We start from the raw sequence: 15257 nt of genomic DNA on the forward strand, positions 1-15257 counted from the left end.
CAGTGTGCTGACTTGACTATGACTTGCCCCAAACTGCATGTGATTATCAAAAGTGGGCATGTCTGTAAAGGGGAGACTCGTGGGTACCCAGAGAACCCATTTTCATTCACATATCTTGAGGTCAGAGGTCAACAGACCCCTTTGAAATTGACCATGACAGTTTTTCCTCGCCAAAATTGAGCATAAGCTTTGAGTTTTATTTAGCCTCCTTCTCGACAAGCTAGTATGACCTGGTTGTATCTTCACTCTAGCTTTAAAACTGAGCAGCTACAACCAGAAAATCGCAAGTTGCGTTAATGCGTTAAAGAAATTAGTGACGCCAAAAAGGAAATGTCTTAATGCTTTATTACCGTGTTAACTTTGGCAGCCCTGATATAAATATTGCAATACTTTCATCAGGGGGTCATAGGCTCATTCACCACTGTGTTACCTCATTCAGTGATAGATTGTGACTCAACAGACATTCACTTAAATGAAAATCTTTGAGAATGCCTCTTTAAAGCGAAGTATTTAGTGTTTGGCAGTGTAAACTTATGTTATGCACGTGAGCTGCATTGATATGCATTGTGATCACGAGAGAAAAGTCTCATTGAATTATCCCAAAAAGAAGCACTGTCACCAAACTTATAGCAAGACCTAGATAGTTTTCTTTTTGTTATGATTTGGGCTGCTAACTAAGATTAAATATGTATTTTGTTTTTCAATAACAACATTTTTTTTTTTACAATTGTTTCAATCTCAAAATATGGCACCTGGACTAGTATACCTTATTCTGTTGATAGTGCAAGAGGCTGTGGGTTTCCTCTCAATGTTTATATAGTTAATTTTTTTGGGTGGTTCTGTAATTACCCTAAAATAAGATGTGTGGTAGTGTGAAGAACAGCGAGAGACAGAGAAGTACAAGCATGACAGAGGCTGAGGGTAAACTTTAGAGGCTGTAAATTTGATCTGGAGTTTCGGGGCTTTTTTTTACTTTTTGTTCTCGGGGAGAGTTTTGTTTTCTCTTTAACGCTACATGCTTCAAATTGCTCCTTATTAAATACCATAATTCAATTATGGAAGCATGCATTTACATGTTTGTGGTCAATTTAGTTCTATGGTGCATCACGTTATAATGTGTTTTATTCTTCAAAGTCTCTAAATTGTCTAAACCTGATCTGGTGTGTGTGTGAATGTTAGAGTGGCATAAAATGTATGAAATGTAAGAGTGGCACTTTCACACTTGTCAACAATATCTAAATATACCCATGGACCGGGAAGTGTGCGCTTACACACACACACACACACACACACACACACACACACACACACACACACGCACACACACAGACATTTAGACAGGCCTGCGGTTTGACTGCTTTTCTTTATGTCTCCATTAGAAAAAAAAAGAGAAAAATCAACTTCAGCTGCTTTACTTCCCGACAGTCTCAGCACTCACACACACACACACACACACACACAAACGCAGAAAGTCACAGTCGACGAGATATTTTTATAACAAAAATTGGATTCCTCTTCGTTCCTCTCCAAAACTCAGCAGACACACCGGAAAACTGGATGTGACAAGTTTCAGCGGCGTGTTGGAACAGCAAAAAAGCGTCGGTTACACTCTCAAAGCAGCCGTGCGAGAAAAATATTTATTCCCGACGAGTCAACAAAAAGGAAGGCTTCGATGAGACGGGCGCTCTTTGTCGCCGGTGTAGTTATTTGGATCCCATTTTCACTTTTCTGATCCTGACACTCACAGCTGCTTATGTTTCCACTGTAACATCTGGAAGACAAAGACGATGATAAAACATTTTCTTTGGAGGCTGAAAGTGATATTTTGCATCCATAATAACACCATCAAAACAGCTGAACTTCTGTCTTTCAGCTCTCCAACAAACAAATCATTACTCTTAAAGAACAATAATAATGTTTATGAGCACATTTACAAATTATTTCACATTGAATCTGTGACTTCTCCTGCACCCCCCCATCCCCTCTCAGTATCTCATATTTCCCCCTCAGAATGATGTTAAAGCACATTGTTGTTGACACCGCAATTTTGCCGACTGGCCTGACACTGTCACTTAAAGTGCAGATTTGACGTGAAAAGCCCTCCTGCTCCTGTTTGTATTTAATATCGCGCCGACAGCTGTATCATTCTTGCACACTGTAATCAAATTATGACGGCGTGGTAAATGTTCCCCCGTGACATTTTCTATTATAAAAACGCGTATGCCCGGTTGTCAGACAATGTGTGTGTGGGTGGCATCCCCTCAGTGGCAAAATGGGATTGTAAGTGGCACCGGCTGACATTATGCGTGTGAGCGTCGGGTGTAATTGCGCTCGTATATTGATGATATGCATAGGTGCGTGTCATCCGGAATTATGATTGTTGTTTCGGAGATAAGGTGTGAAAAAACATGGCTGACTTTTAGAAGCTTTGTGACACTTCTATCAGTTACAAGCGCAGTTTGAATGTATTGTAAATTACAGACAGAATAATGTTTTTAATGTGCGAGAGCAGCAAAGCAAAAGTGAAATGCGGAGAGCTGGTTGACAGGCTCTCTGGTGTCAGTTTGGAGAGGCCTCATCTTTCATTGTCTCCTCTCCTACCCTTGTCTACTATCCTTTCCTTGTTTCCTCACCTCTCATTTTCTCGTCTCTTCTCTCCTCTCCTTTCCTTATTTCCTCTCCTCTCATCTCTTGTCTCCTCACCTTGGTTCCTCACCTCTTCTATCCTTTCCTTATTCCCTCTCCTCATTTCTTCTCTTCTCGTTTCCTTTCCTCATCTTTCCTTGTCTCCTCTCCTCTCTCTTCCTTTTCTTATCTCTTGTCCTCTCCTCTTGTTTCCTCTCATTTCCTTATCCCCTCTCCTCATTTCCTCTTCTCTCTTCTCTTGTTTCCTCTTCTCATCTTTCCTTGTCTCCCCTCCTCTCCTCATTTTCTTATCTCCTGCCCTATCCGCTTGTTTCCTCTCCTCTCCTTTCCTTATTCCCTCTCCTCATTTCCTCTCCTCTCTTCTCTTGTTTCCTCTCCTCATCTTTCCTTGTCTCCTCTCCTCTCCCCTCCTTTTCATACATCCTGTCCTCCCCTCTGTTTTCCTCTCCTTCCCTTGTCTCCCCTCTTCTCCTTGTTTTCCTTGCCTCTCATTTTCTCATCTCTCCTCTCCTTTCCTTATTTCCTCTCTTCATTTCCTCTCATCTCATCTCCTCTCTTATTTCCTCTCCTCATCTTTCCTTGTCTCCTCTCCCATCCATTTCTTATCTCCTGTCCTCTCCTCGTTTCCTCTCCTCTCCTTGCTCTCTCGCCTCTCATTGTCTCATCTCCTCTCTCCTCTCCTTGTTTCCTAGCCTCTCCTCTCCTCTCCTCTCCTCTCCCCGTTGTGGCCTGTAAGGGAATATCCAGTGTCCTCTTATTGGATTGGCTGCATCACGTTGGCGGCCCTTCACTCCTCCGCCCCTCGGCCTGCTGGGTAATGATAATAAAATTGAAATATCCCGGTACTTATCAGTGTATTACCTCGCTATCAACACCTCAGACACACTCCTACTTTAGAGGTTATACAGGAGAAAGCGTGATCTGATATACAGCGCGAACAGAGAGAGGACACCGGCCGAGAAAGTGAGAAAGACGGAGAGAGGGAGAAGAGGAGGAGAGGGAGTAAACCGATAGACAGAGGAAGGGATGGGGAGAAAGAAACACAGGAGTTTGGTCATGGCTACCTTTCCAAGGTGCTATTACCAGGATGGATTGCAGTAGGTAGGTAGGTAGGTAGGTAAGGAGGGAAGAGAGGGTGAGGAGAGGAGGAGGAGGAAGAGAGGCGTGTAATGTGACTCTGTGGCTTCTGTCCAGACCAGAGGTGTGTTAGCGTAAGCCGTTCTCAACACTCCACAGTAGTCTACTGTACATTTGCGGTAATGTAAAACATCTCACATCTCCCCATCTCTCTCTGTCTCTGGGCCCTCTCCTCTCTCCTGGCAGTTGTTGATGTGTGTGTGTGTGTGTGGGAGGTGGGGGAGCGTGCCAAAGCCGAGATCAGGTTTGGAAATTGATTTGAATGAGTGTTGTGGACAGCTGATAGCTATAAAAGATTTTCTCCTTTCATTTCCCAGGGAGTTTCTCCTTTGATGCTGGCTGGTAGTCAACGCAGCTTTGAAGCTCGTCTAGAGCGAGGCCGGCCCGCTACTTGATACCGTGTTTGTTGTGTGTTTATTCACGTGTGCACAAGACTTTGCGTTTGACCTTTTCAAGTCACATTGGTGTTGATTTTTTTTAAATTACTTTTAAGACATTTTTCTCACAGCACAAAATGGCATTTAATTTTATCTGATTTAATCAAATGAGGGGGAAATTACTCATGATAACCTATTTGCATGTAAGCTGATGCACAAAATCCCACTTATCATCACTTATGTACGACAAGCACATCTTCACCTGCTCTAAATCTTTAACATATTGGACGCGTAACATGCCAGCCACCTTCAAATTGCCCTTTGGGGATAAAAATCTCTGAAATGTTATTTTGTCGTTTCATCGGCTGCCTCTCTGCGTTCCTCCGACCGGCCAATCGCACGCTCCGATCTAATCCCCGGGAGGGGAAGATTCTAGTCTGTTGCCACGGATGCCGGGAGGAGGGGGGGGGTCGGGAGGTCAAGTACGGCTAATTTATTCACTCAGTCAGATTTCCTCTGGCTCGTGGGTGGCAGATGGAGAGCTCTGATATGATATCACCCATCTGAATCACCCGAGGGAGAAGAGGGAGGGAGGGAGAGATGGAGGGATGAGAGGAGAAGAGACTGACAGGAGAGATGTAAAAAGAAAGGGAGGACAGATAGTAAAAATTGGGGGAATTAAAAGTGGTTAGATAGAGAGATAGGAAGAGAGGGTAGCATAGCCGGCGAAGAGCGTGGAGTGTGTTCGCCCCACCGAGTCGGGTGTCGAGCTGAACATTGAGCCACATAGCCTTCTTATCAGATGTGTGTGTGTGGCTGAAATGTGTGTACGTGTGTGTGTCCTTATCTTAAGACAAGTGGTTCTGGTCCAATAAGATCCTGGGAGATGGTAGGACTAAGCGGCTTAGACCCGAGATCTGCGATGGAGGAGGGGAGGGAGGAGAGATAGCGCTAGGGAGATGAGAAGAGGATGGAGAGAAGAGGAAGAGGAGGAGGAGATGGACAGATTAGGACGGCGGAGGACGAGGAGGGGACATTTGGAAAGAGATGAGACGTGGAGGGCTGTAGAGATCGGAATGGAAAGATGTGATGTGGAAACAGTTTGGAGAAGTTTTTTAAAGAGCGGGGGGGAGGGGAAAGAGGGAGGGGGGCGAAGTTTGGGTTTGAAATAGTTCTTGGCTTTTTGTCAAAGGGCAGGGATTTACAGGATTTGATCAAGTGTCAACTTGAGGACACTTTCTCCCAAGAGGTTGTGAATATGTGGATCCAACAACAGTGGCCGCTTAAGAACACTCTGTCCCCAAAGGTTTTGACTTCAAGCTTTGGCTTCCAGACGCTCCTTTATTCAAAAAAATGTTCCACTCAGCTCCCAGCCTCTCCGCCACATACAGATTGAGGTCAAGACATTGATCTTTGTCAGTTGAAAAAGCAGCACGCCTCTTGTCTCTGAAAGTACCCATCATTAAGAAAAAGACGAGGAGGTCTAAGACAAATGTGAAAGGGTGCGCGGGGGGATTTTAATTTTTATTACGGATGTTAAAGAGCTGATTTTAAGCACCTTTGTCGGCACAGATAAGATCTTTTCAGGGCTGTCCAAAACAGCAAGGAATCTGTGAAGGGGAAGTCTGTCAAAGGGCAGGTCTTGTCTTACCACAAATCATCTAAAAAAAATGATGTGTAATTATCTTTCCCCTTCACATTTTGGGTGCGAAGAGAGAGCTTAGTTGAGAGGTCACATTGGCAGAACAGGTGACATAGCTGTTCTTGTGACTTCCATTACGGCAACTTATTTAGACCTACCACATTTTCCAGGAAAATATTCTGAGCTTTGCAAGTTGTTTTTCTTGAGACTAATGCTTTTGTTTTGTATCTCCTCAGTTTGGCGACCACATGAAGATGAGGAACCAGCTTTGACGACCTACGGATGTCCACCAACCCCGGACCATTCGGCTTCGGCGACACATCCAACGAACTCTCCAAGAGGGAGGCTTTTACTTCATCTTGATCCCATTTATTGTATTTATCATCAGGACTGAAGGACTGAATATACCCAACGGCACTTACCTGGCACGGAATGATCTGGACTGAACAGAGCTCAAGTGAATTTGGCTGGAGACAGATTAACGTACTTTAGCTCCACTGAAGAGAAATGAACTGAATTCGAGCTAACCTGAACTGTCGGTTGGCTCATTCCTTCAAGAATACCCTCCTTTCTTACAAACGGCTCTTTTCTGAGCCTCTTCCTTCAAAAAGCCAGATCCTTTAAGTCTCCAACCCAGATTCCCTCACTTCCTCAGACCCTTTCCAAGGGTCTTGGACATTGTCTCGTATTTTATTGAGGAGGGATCATCTCCTCCTCCCCCAAAAGTCCTTACGGCATCTTTCTTCCGTCCAGACATGGATCTCCACAGGGCAGCCTTCAAGATGGAGAGCTCCTCCTACCTGCCCAACCCCCTGGCCTCCCCGGCCCTCATGGTCCTGGCCTCCACTGCTGAAGCGTCCCGCGACGCCTCGATACCCTGCCAGCAGCCGCGTCCGTTTGGCGTCCCCGTTTCTGTCGAGAAAGACGTCCATTTGCCATTCAACAATGGCTCGTACACTTTTGCGTCAATGTACCACCGCCAAGGCGGGGTCCCGCCGGGATTCCCCAACAGGGACTTTCCTCCCTCCCTCCTCCACCTCCACCATCAGTTTGCCCCGCCCAACCTGGACTGCTCGCCAATCAGCATGCTGAATCACAGCGGCGTCGGCGCCTTCAGGCCTTTCGCCTCGCCAGAAGATCGGGACGGAGTGCCGGGCGGGTATCAGTCCGCCTTCACCCCGGCCAAGCGCCTCAAAGGCTGCCTGGATCCGGACTCTTCACCCCACCTGCGGTACTCCGACGCAGAGGGGAAAGAGTACGACTTTGGCGGCTCCCAGATCCCTCAAGGAGGTTCGCCCAGCAGCGCCTTGAAAGCAGTGGAGGACAGCGGGAAAAAGATCTTCGCCGTGTCAGGCCTCCTGTCTGATCGAGAGACTTCCTCCAGCCCAGAGGACCGCATTGAGCGCTGTAAGTAACTATTCATAGCTGTTCTATGTTGCATTCAAGAACCAAATTGAACTGCGCATACAGATGGGTGACAAATGATGGGAAAAACACAACATTACAGGGCACAAGGGGTCACTGAATGATTCGATGAACTGATGGTCTTTGCAGTCACCAGATCTCAACCCAATTTAACACCTATGGAGATTTTGGAGCAACATGTTAGACAGTGCTCTCCAACACCTTTATCAAAATGAGAGAATATATTTGGGATGAATGGTGTTCATTCCTCCAGTAGAGTTCTGAGATCTATGAAGGAGCATTAAGCTGTTCTTGTTATGTCACGTTGGATTTTTCTTACATACATATTTGTCATCCATCTGTATAGAAAAATAGCTTGTAAGGCATATTGAGACAAATTATCAGAACGTATTGCATAATGTGCTCACATAACACATGCAGCTGGCTCAGTTTTAAACTAGAGTGAAGATATATGAAACTAGACAACCTAAGGAATCCATTGGTACCAACCATGTCATACTAGCTTGTTGGGAAGGAGGTTGAATAACGCTCCAAACTTGTGCTAAATTTTGGAAAGGAAAACCTGGCATGGCCATTTTCACAGCGGTCCCTTGACATCTGACCTCAAGATATGTGAATGAAAATGGTTCTCCACTTTACAGACATGCCCACTTTATGATAATCACATGCAGTTTGGGGCGAGTCATAGTCAAGTCAGCACACTGACACACTGACAGCTGTTGTTGCCTGTTGGACTTGAGTTTGACATGTTATGTTTGAGCATATTTTTTATGCTAAATGCAGTACCTGTGAGGGTTTCTGGTCAACATGTGTCATCGTTGTTAATTGATTTCCAATAATATATATATACATACATTTGCTTAAAGCAAGCATATTTGCCCACTCCCATGTTGATAAGAGTATTAAATACTTGACAAATCTCCCTTTAAGAAACATTTTGAACAGATAAAAAATTGTGATTAATTTGCGATTAATTGCGACTAAATATTTGATTCGATTGACAGCCCTAATAACAATACAATACACTCAAACTACATATACGTACACATTAGTGTTGTGAAAGTTTCCTCCAATGCAAACATGAATCCTCCCATTGTGCTCTTCATAGTAATGATACAAAATGATATGTTATACAATATTTCCGTGCGGTAAAATGATGTGTCACGCCACATCACTTTTCCATTATGCATGTACTTTCAGCTTGTTAGAAATGTGGTTGCACTGATTTACGCTCTCCGGTACACAACATCACACTTCCAATACTCAAATTTTGAATTTTGATCAAAAGTGTCATGAAAACTTAAACCACCGGATTCTACGGACGATTATAATAATTAAACCTGCAAGACACATGCACAAACCGATACAGCAAGACACACAGACAAATCTAATTCCGACTCTCAAATTAAAACCAACTCGCTGCAATTTGTAAAAGAATGCAAATTTTTACACACTAGCATCATCACACACGCCAATAAACAATCCCATCTATGTTCTCTTGTCATCATCTCTCCTGGCTCTCCCTATCCTTGTTTCACAAGCCCACAAGCTCCACTGGTCACATTAGCATTCACAAGTGGAAGGATGCCATTTGGCCCTCACGCACTGGGAATCTGATTAGTGTTTGTGTGTGTGTGTGTGTGTGTGTGTGTGTGTGTGTGAGTGACTGGTTCAGAGACCGGCCATGCTCTTTGCCATCAGCATTCATCATAGCTCCACGCTGGCAGCCCTGTTGCCAAAAGATTTACCCGCATACCCAAAACCTTGGCAGGCCATGTGTGAGTGTGTGTGTAATAAATGGGAGGTGGGAGAGGGGTTGTAAGAGCTCCAAGCGCAAACACACAAACACTCTTCCAGGCACACAAACAGCTCTCAGCATGAGCACCGACATCTCCTACACATGTCAACAAGCTGCATCGGATCTCGGTGACAAATTAGGAGAGAGACAGACAGAGACGTGCCCGTGGTGTATAATTTAACTTTCTGTTTCTTCCTCATTCTGTCTCTCCTTTCCTTAAATTCACCTCGTCTCTCCTTTGTTGTCTTTACTCCTATATTCCATCTTTCCACCTCTTGTGGAAGAAGAAGGAGAGTGTGTGTGTGTGTGTGTGTGTGTGTGTGTGTGTGTGTTTGAGGGATGTATCCTTGATGGAACACATGAGAGACAGAGGCGACGACCTGAGACTGATCCGATAAAAAGACCACCGCAGGAGAGACAGAGAGGGTGAGAAAGAGAGGGATGAAGGAAGGGATGGAGAGAAGGGAATTGGGAAAAATGACACCCGGTGGCTGGCTTGGGGGGGAATGAGAAAGAGGAGAAAGATATCAAAGAAGAAGTGAGAGAAGGAAAGAGAGAAGAGAAAGACAACTCTGCTATATGGAATTGGATCTCATTGTCGTCTCATTAGACTGCTGATTTAAAACATTTTTCAAATGCATATTTTCCGTTTGTGGCGGCTTCGAGCAAAAGCTACCGGAGCTCAAGAGACTCGCGGTCGTGCCATGTTATCACTACAGATCTGTGAGCACTAAGACCGAGGCCAGAAATAGAATAGGAGATGGGTACAGGGGCTCCTGTGCTGTCTTTTGGAACGGCTGAATCTGTATCTAATCAGGTTAAATCTTGGCACAAGTAGCCTCCACCTCTACCATAGGCTTCTAATGCAATTGGATGTGCAGAGGCACTGCTTGCAGCAAAGAATTATGGGTTCTCCTTCACTGGTTTTGGCGATCCAGTGGAGGCGTAAAGAACAAACAACACTTTGGTACAATCCCATGAGAACAGCGCTCTCGCTGCTTCACACACACATTAGCTAACTAGCAGCCTTCGCGCTGCTTCACACATACCTCTCGGAAATCTCACAGTGAAAAGAGCTTTATAATGCTCGGGATCATACAGTGGCATACTGAGGTTCTGCAACAGGGAAATATATATTATAGGCAGGAGTTTGAACATGTATATGATGGAAAACAAATAATTAAAACTACTAGATTAAGTTCCATAGGTTTCCAAAACTTTAACTCTCAATATCTTAAGTATATCTTAAGTTTGCTATGTTAACTCCTAAGGGTACATCCAGTGCAAGCATGACATTGTAGATTTAAATCTGGACTTTGAATCCATTTGTGCCATTAAATCTGTATCTGTAACCGTGTTGATATTATTTACATGGAGACAATTTATGGCTGTCATTAAGAGGCTGATATCTCTCTACTAAATTAATAATTACATGCGACTCTGATTTAGTGCTCAAAGCTTCCAAGAAATGTTGCTTGTTCCATATTCTTGAACCCCGACAATCTCATTTTGTAAGTATGTAATGTTACTGTCTTGGCTACACGCTATGTGTTTGTTTATTAGTTGCTTTGCACCGACTACAGATACATTGGAACAAATCTTTAAGTCATCTCCAATCACTTCTGAAGTTCTCACTAGTATTTTCTGGAGCTTTCAAACACATGTTATGGTCTTCATCAGTGAATGGAGTATGCACAGCCATAGGTATGTCACGAGAACCAATACTGCGGTACCAAGTCGATGCCAAAGTTCTGAAAACGTGACACGTTTTTCTACGGTACCACAGGTGCTGGGGATCAGGGCTCGAGACTAACAGCGTCTCATCGTCCCACGGAAGATACAAAAACATTTTCCTGATAATGCTACATTGTGAACCACCAGTCTGTGCTGAAATCGGCAGAACAGCTAGTTAACGGTAGCTGTTAGCAGCCGGTGTGCAGCACAGTCCTGCTTGGCTAAATAACAGAACTAACAGCTACCTGCATTATGGTGCATTCAAACTTTATTCAGTAAAAGAAGTATTGGGCGAAAGCAAATTATAACGATCATGTCTAGAAGGTAAATTGCAAAAACCCTGCAAAAACTCGCAAGACTCGCTGCCCGACCAATTACCCTAGTCTTAACTATTCATGGTCAATGCCTAACCTTAACCATCTTGTAAGAGTTTTTCAATTTTACGTGTTACGTTCTAGACGACCAATTTTAACGTTATCATGATGTGTTCAAATGTAACATCATAAAATGTAGTTTTTGGTGAGATATCTGAGGCGGATCATCAGGTATTAATAATAAATTCGTAAAAAACATTAGCCTAACGGTAATAGAGGAGTGTATGTTGAAGTGCATGGGTTTTGTTTATTGTTTTGTCTTTGCTTTTTGCTGTGGTATCGAATTGGTATCGAGAATCGTGGAATTTCATTAGTATTGGTATCGACTACGAAATTTCTGGTATTGTGACATCCCTACTCAGTCATCATGGAGATAGCTTAGTTTGCCGTAAGTCTGTTTAGTTTATATGGAAGTTAGCCCGCTTCAAAGGTCACAAAGGCAACAGTACACATAAAAATGACCTCCGCCACTCTGACCATCCTGCTCCATTGATCTGAATGGGATTGTCTGTTCTACTCCTATTCTATTTCTATGGTTTCAGTTCTATCCAATTCCAGTCCAATCATCTGTCATGCAAGTTAATCCCAGGTGTGCAGTTGATCCTTACTTCTTTTCCTTCACACCCAAGCAAAACTGATATTAACACAACTTGAAAAATTCCTACAACCTCTAACTTCCCTGTCAAGCCCGCCGCGCGCCACTCCGAGCAACAGTGGCCTACTCTGTGCTAAGCCCTCCCAAATCCCCCCACTGCACCGGCAGGCACGTTGGCTGTTAACTAAACCCGCTAACCTGTCAGCCGCTAAACCTGCACATAAAGGCCCCATCATGCCTTAAGAGGACTATGCATGTCATCTTATTGTATGAGCCATTAGCATTTACTGTATTCACATTGGGAGGTTTTAGCACAGGAATGAAGGTTGGGGGGGTTTGTGTGTCTACAGTAGGAGGGAGAATGGAATTATGGGATGTGTGATTGGAATTAATGGGAATGTTGACAAATGACACAATCCCCCCCCCGCCGCCTTCGCAGTGCACTTGTTTGTTTGTGGAGGGGATTTGATGTTTTTGCGCGACGTGTCGATGTGAAGCTTTGTGCGTGTTTGTGTCTCCAGCACGTTCCATCATCTTTGTTTTCCTCTGCCTCTTACTTATCTTTTGTTCTCTCCTTCCATCTCTCCATCAATTTTTTCCTTCACTTCCTCCCTCCTTCCCCTTGCATGTGTGTGTGTGTGTGTGTGTGTGTGTGTGTGTGTGTGTGTGTGTGTGTGTGTGTGTGTGTGTGTGTGTGTGTGCATCTCCCCATACGAGTGTGTGACAGCTGTAGTCTGTTTGTTTACATTCTCTCCGCTCTCCACATTTACAAGGCTGAGAGATTTACTCTGAACCTGACCCTGAATGCCTCACCCAGCTTCCTCATCCTCCTTCTTCCTTTCCTTTCCTTTTCTTTCTCGTTTTCTTTTTTTCTCAATTGGCATTTTTCTGTGCGCACGTTAAGAAAGTCACTAAATAGGAGACTGGAAAAAGTCAACAAGAAGACAAATGTACGAATGAAAAAGGAAACAGAAATCGCTGGCAGGGAAAGAAAGAAAACACAAATTCTTTTAGCACGGAGAGAGGGGAAGGAACGTATGAGGGAGGAAGGGAGGGGAGATAAAAGAAAGGATAAAAGCTATAAGAAAAAAAAAGGTTGTGGGAAAGAAGGAAAGAGGGAGGATGGGGAGCTGAAATGCAGATCCCATCTGCCTGACGGACTGGAATTCTTTAAGACAGCACACCACAGACAGGTAGATATTCCTGAATTTGTGTAGTACGGTATTCACACTTATCAGTAGAAAGTTCGTAGCTCTACCTACGAAAAGTAATGCACCGTAATTCTTGGATATCACACAAAATCAATTCGTATGTAATCCACATAATGGTGAACCAGGAAGTATAAAGAGCGAAAAGGGACGAGGTCGGGGTGAATGGTACGCATGAAAAATGAGGAATAACTTTAAAAAACACGCCCAGGAGACAGCTGTTCGTACCCCGTGTGAAACCAGAAGTCAACGTTGATTTATTTGTCACGTAACTTCCGTATCTAACTAAGTAGTTTTGTTGCCTAAACCTAACCAAGTTGTTTCCTGTGAAGACAGAAGTTTATTTTGAAAAGACTGTATGCATGTAACGAGTGGAAATTGACACGTGTTGCTAGATATTTGTAGAAAAATGCATGCATTGATATATTTTATTCAGATAACTTTAATGCACTGAAACAATGTGCCTCCTTTGAACTGAACTCTTGACGTCTTGTTAAATAATAATCCCAGTCCGAGAAGCTGCAACTCAAAACTTGCCTGGAGACGTCTTCCTATTTCTCGTATTCCCATCAACATGTCGCAGTTTAGTGCATCACACACAGCTGTTAAAACACACAGCGAGAGGCCTCCTCTTCATCCTCCTCTTCGCCTTTCTTCTGTTCTGTTTTTGGTGTTGCCTTCTTTCTTTTTCTTTCCTCCCCCCTCTCATCCACAGTGCAAATGTCATGTGTGTTGTTTCTTTCTGGGGACGGAGTACAACCAAATTGTTGTAGCTAAAAAAAAACGTGGAGGAAAATAAACTGGGGTAAAAAAAGAAGAGAGAGTTCTCACAAAGGGAAGATGGATGATAGTGATATTGATGTTGATGGAAGACTAACAGATTCTGTTTTGGGGATTTTGTTTCTATCTTTATTGCTAAGCACTGTGGGATTTTACCACCTGTCAATCAAACCACGTGGGTGGGGCTTCTGCAAGTGGCAATCTTTTTTTTTTTTTTTTTAGTTATTTTTTTGGGGGCATTTTTCCATTTTTATGACAGGACAGTGGATAGAGTCTTGAAAGGGGGGAGAGAGAGAGTGGATGTGGAAAGGGCCACAGGCCGGATTCGAACCCGGTCCGCCGCGGTCAGGACCAAGCCTTAATACATGGACGCCCGCTCTACCAACTGAGCTAACCCAGGCGCCCCAAGTGGCAATCTTTGACTGTAAAGGTCTTTGCAGTTTTGTTTTTGTAATCCATCATCCGATAAAAATTGTTGTGAAAATTCGCAATACGAGACAAAACTGAATTAATTTTCTGGATTCAATGGATAGTGCTAGCAAAGAACGTATATTGCCAAGAAGTGAAAGTCAGTTGTTCGTTCCATTGCTACATCCGCGCCCGGCAGCAGAGCTACGCCTCCGCCATTTTGGACTGAAAGCGACTACCGCACTCCAGTAAAACATCCGCCTAAAAAATGACGAAATGGCTTGTGTTGAAAAATAAAATATTCAAAATATAATAATCGTTTTCAGTCCAAAATGGCGGCAGCAGCTGTTGTCAAAAAAACACCGGAGTTTTGTCTCTGTGCTTCTATACTCTTTGGCGCTAGTCTAAAACGCGGCTAATGAATGAATGACGTTAACAAGACTTGTTTAGCTGCTTCGAGCACAGTCACTACTGTCTAATCTTTCATAGATCATTTGTTTTGCGATCATCCTCTATTCCAAGCTGTTCTGCAATCACCTGCCACAATCTATCTTTAAATTCTGCTTCTCTGTATTCTTTTATTTCTTTATCGTAAAGTGCTTTGTGCTGGGAGACGGAGTGAATGTTTATCAGATACTATTTTGGATGATGATGTTTGCACGGACGGTGGCTCTGAGTGATCAAACAACCCTCTTTTGCCTTTCAACGAATGCAAAAAAACAGAAACCTTTTCCAAAAACTTTAATGACGGACGAAGGTTTCAGAGTCAGTGTGTAAATGTGATCGACACAACCTGAGGTTGTATCTATTTTCAAACGTGCGACAATTTCGTACGGAAAATACAGACTTAGTGTGCAAATGCCTTTAATATAATTTTTTTAATGTATTAATTTTCTGTCATTTACCATCCTTCCTCCCCCTGCCACGGCATGCAATGAGTTAAAAAATCCACCAAGGAGACAGAACGCTCATCCTTCTCCTTGTCCTCACAAAAATCTGCCCTCCTCCACCGCCTCTCCCTCCTCCCTCCTTCCATCTCTGCCTGTCACGGTCTAGTGGCAGGGTTAAGTTAAGTAAGAGTGTTCTAATAATTAGGACTGGGACTCGCCCGCCCGCCTGCCTGCCTGCCCGTG

At 43.8% G+C, this 15257-nt stretch overlaps 1 protein-coding gene across 8 annotated transcripts in view; it reads left to right on the top strand.

Moving 5' to 3' along the window:
* The window catches only part of rnf220a (ring finger protein 220a), a 203637-nt gene that overhangs the window by 9566 nt on the left and 178814 nt on the right, over nucleotides 1-15257 (top strand). For all 8 annotated transcript variants that reach the window (XM_074650285.1, XM_074650280.1, XM_074650281.1 and 5 more), the window contains exon 2: nucleotides 6039-7209. In XM_074650285.1, coding sequence (XP_074506386.1) covers nucleotides 6558-7209 — 652 coding nt within the window. In that variant the 5' untranslated portion in view covers nucleotides 6039-6557. The remainder of the gene's footprint in view (nucleotides 1-6038; nucleotides 7210-15257) is intronic.

Source organism: Sebastes fasciatus, chromosome 11, assembly GCF_043250625.1.
Source record: "Sebastes fasciatus isolate fSebFas1 chromosome 11, fSebFas1.pri, whole genome shotgun sequence".
Classification (NCBI taxonomy): Eukaryota; Metazoa; Chordata; class Actinopteri; order Perciformes; family Sebastidae; genus Sebastes; species Sebastes fasciatus.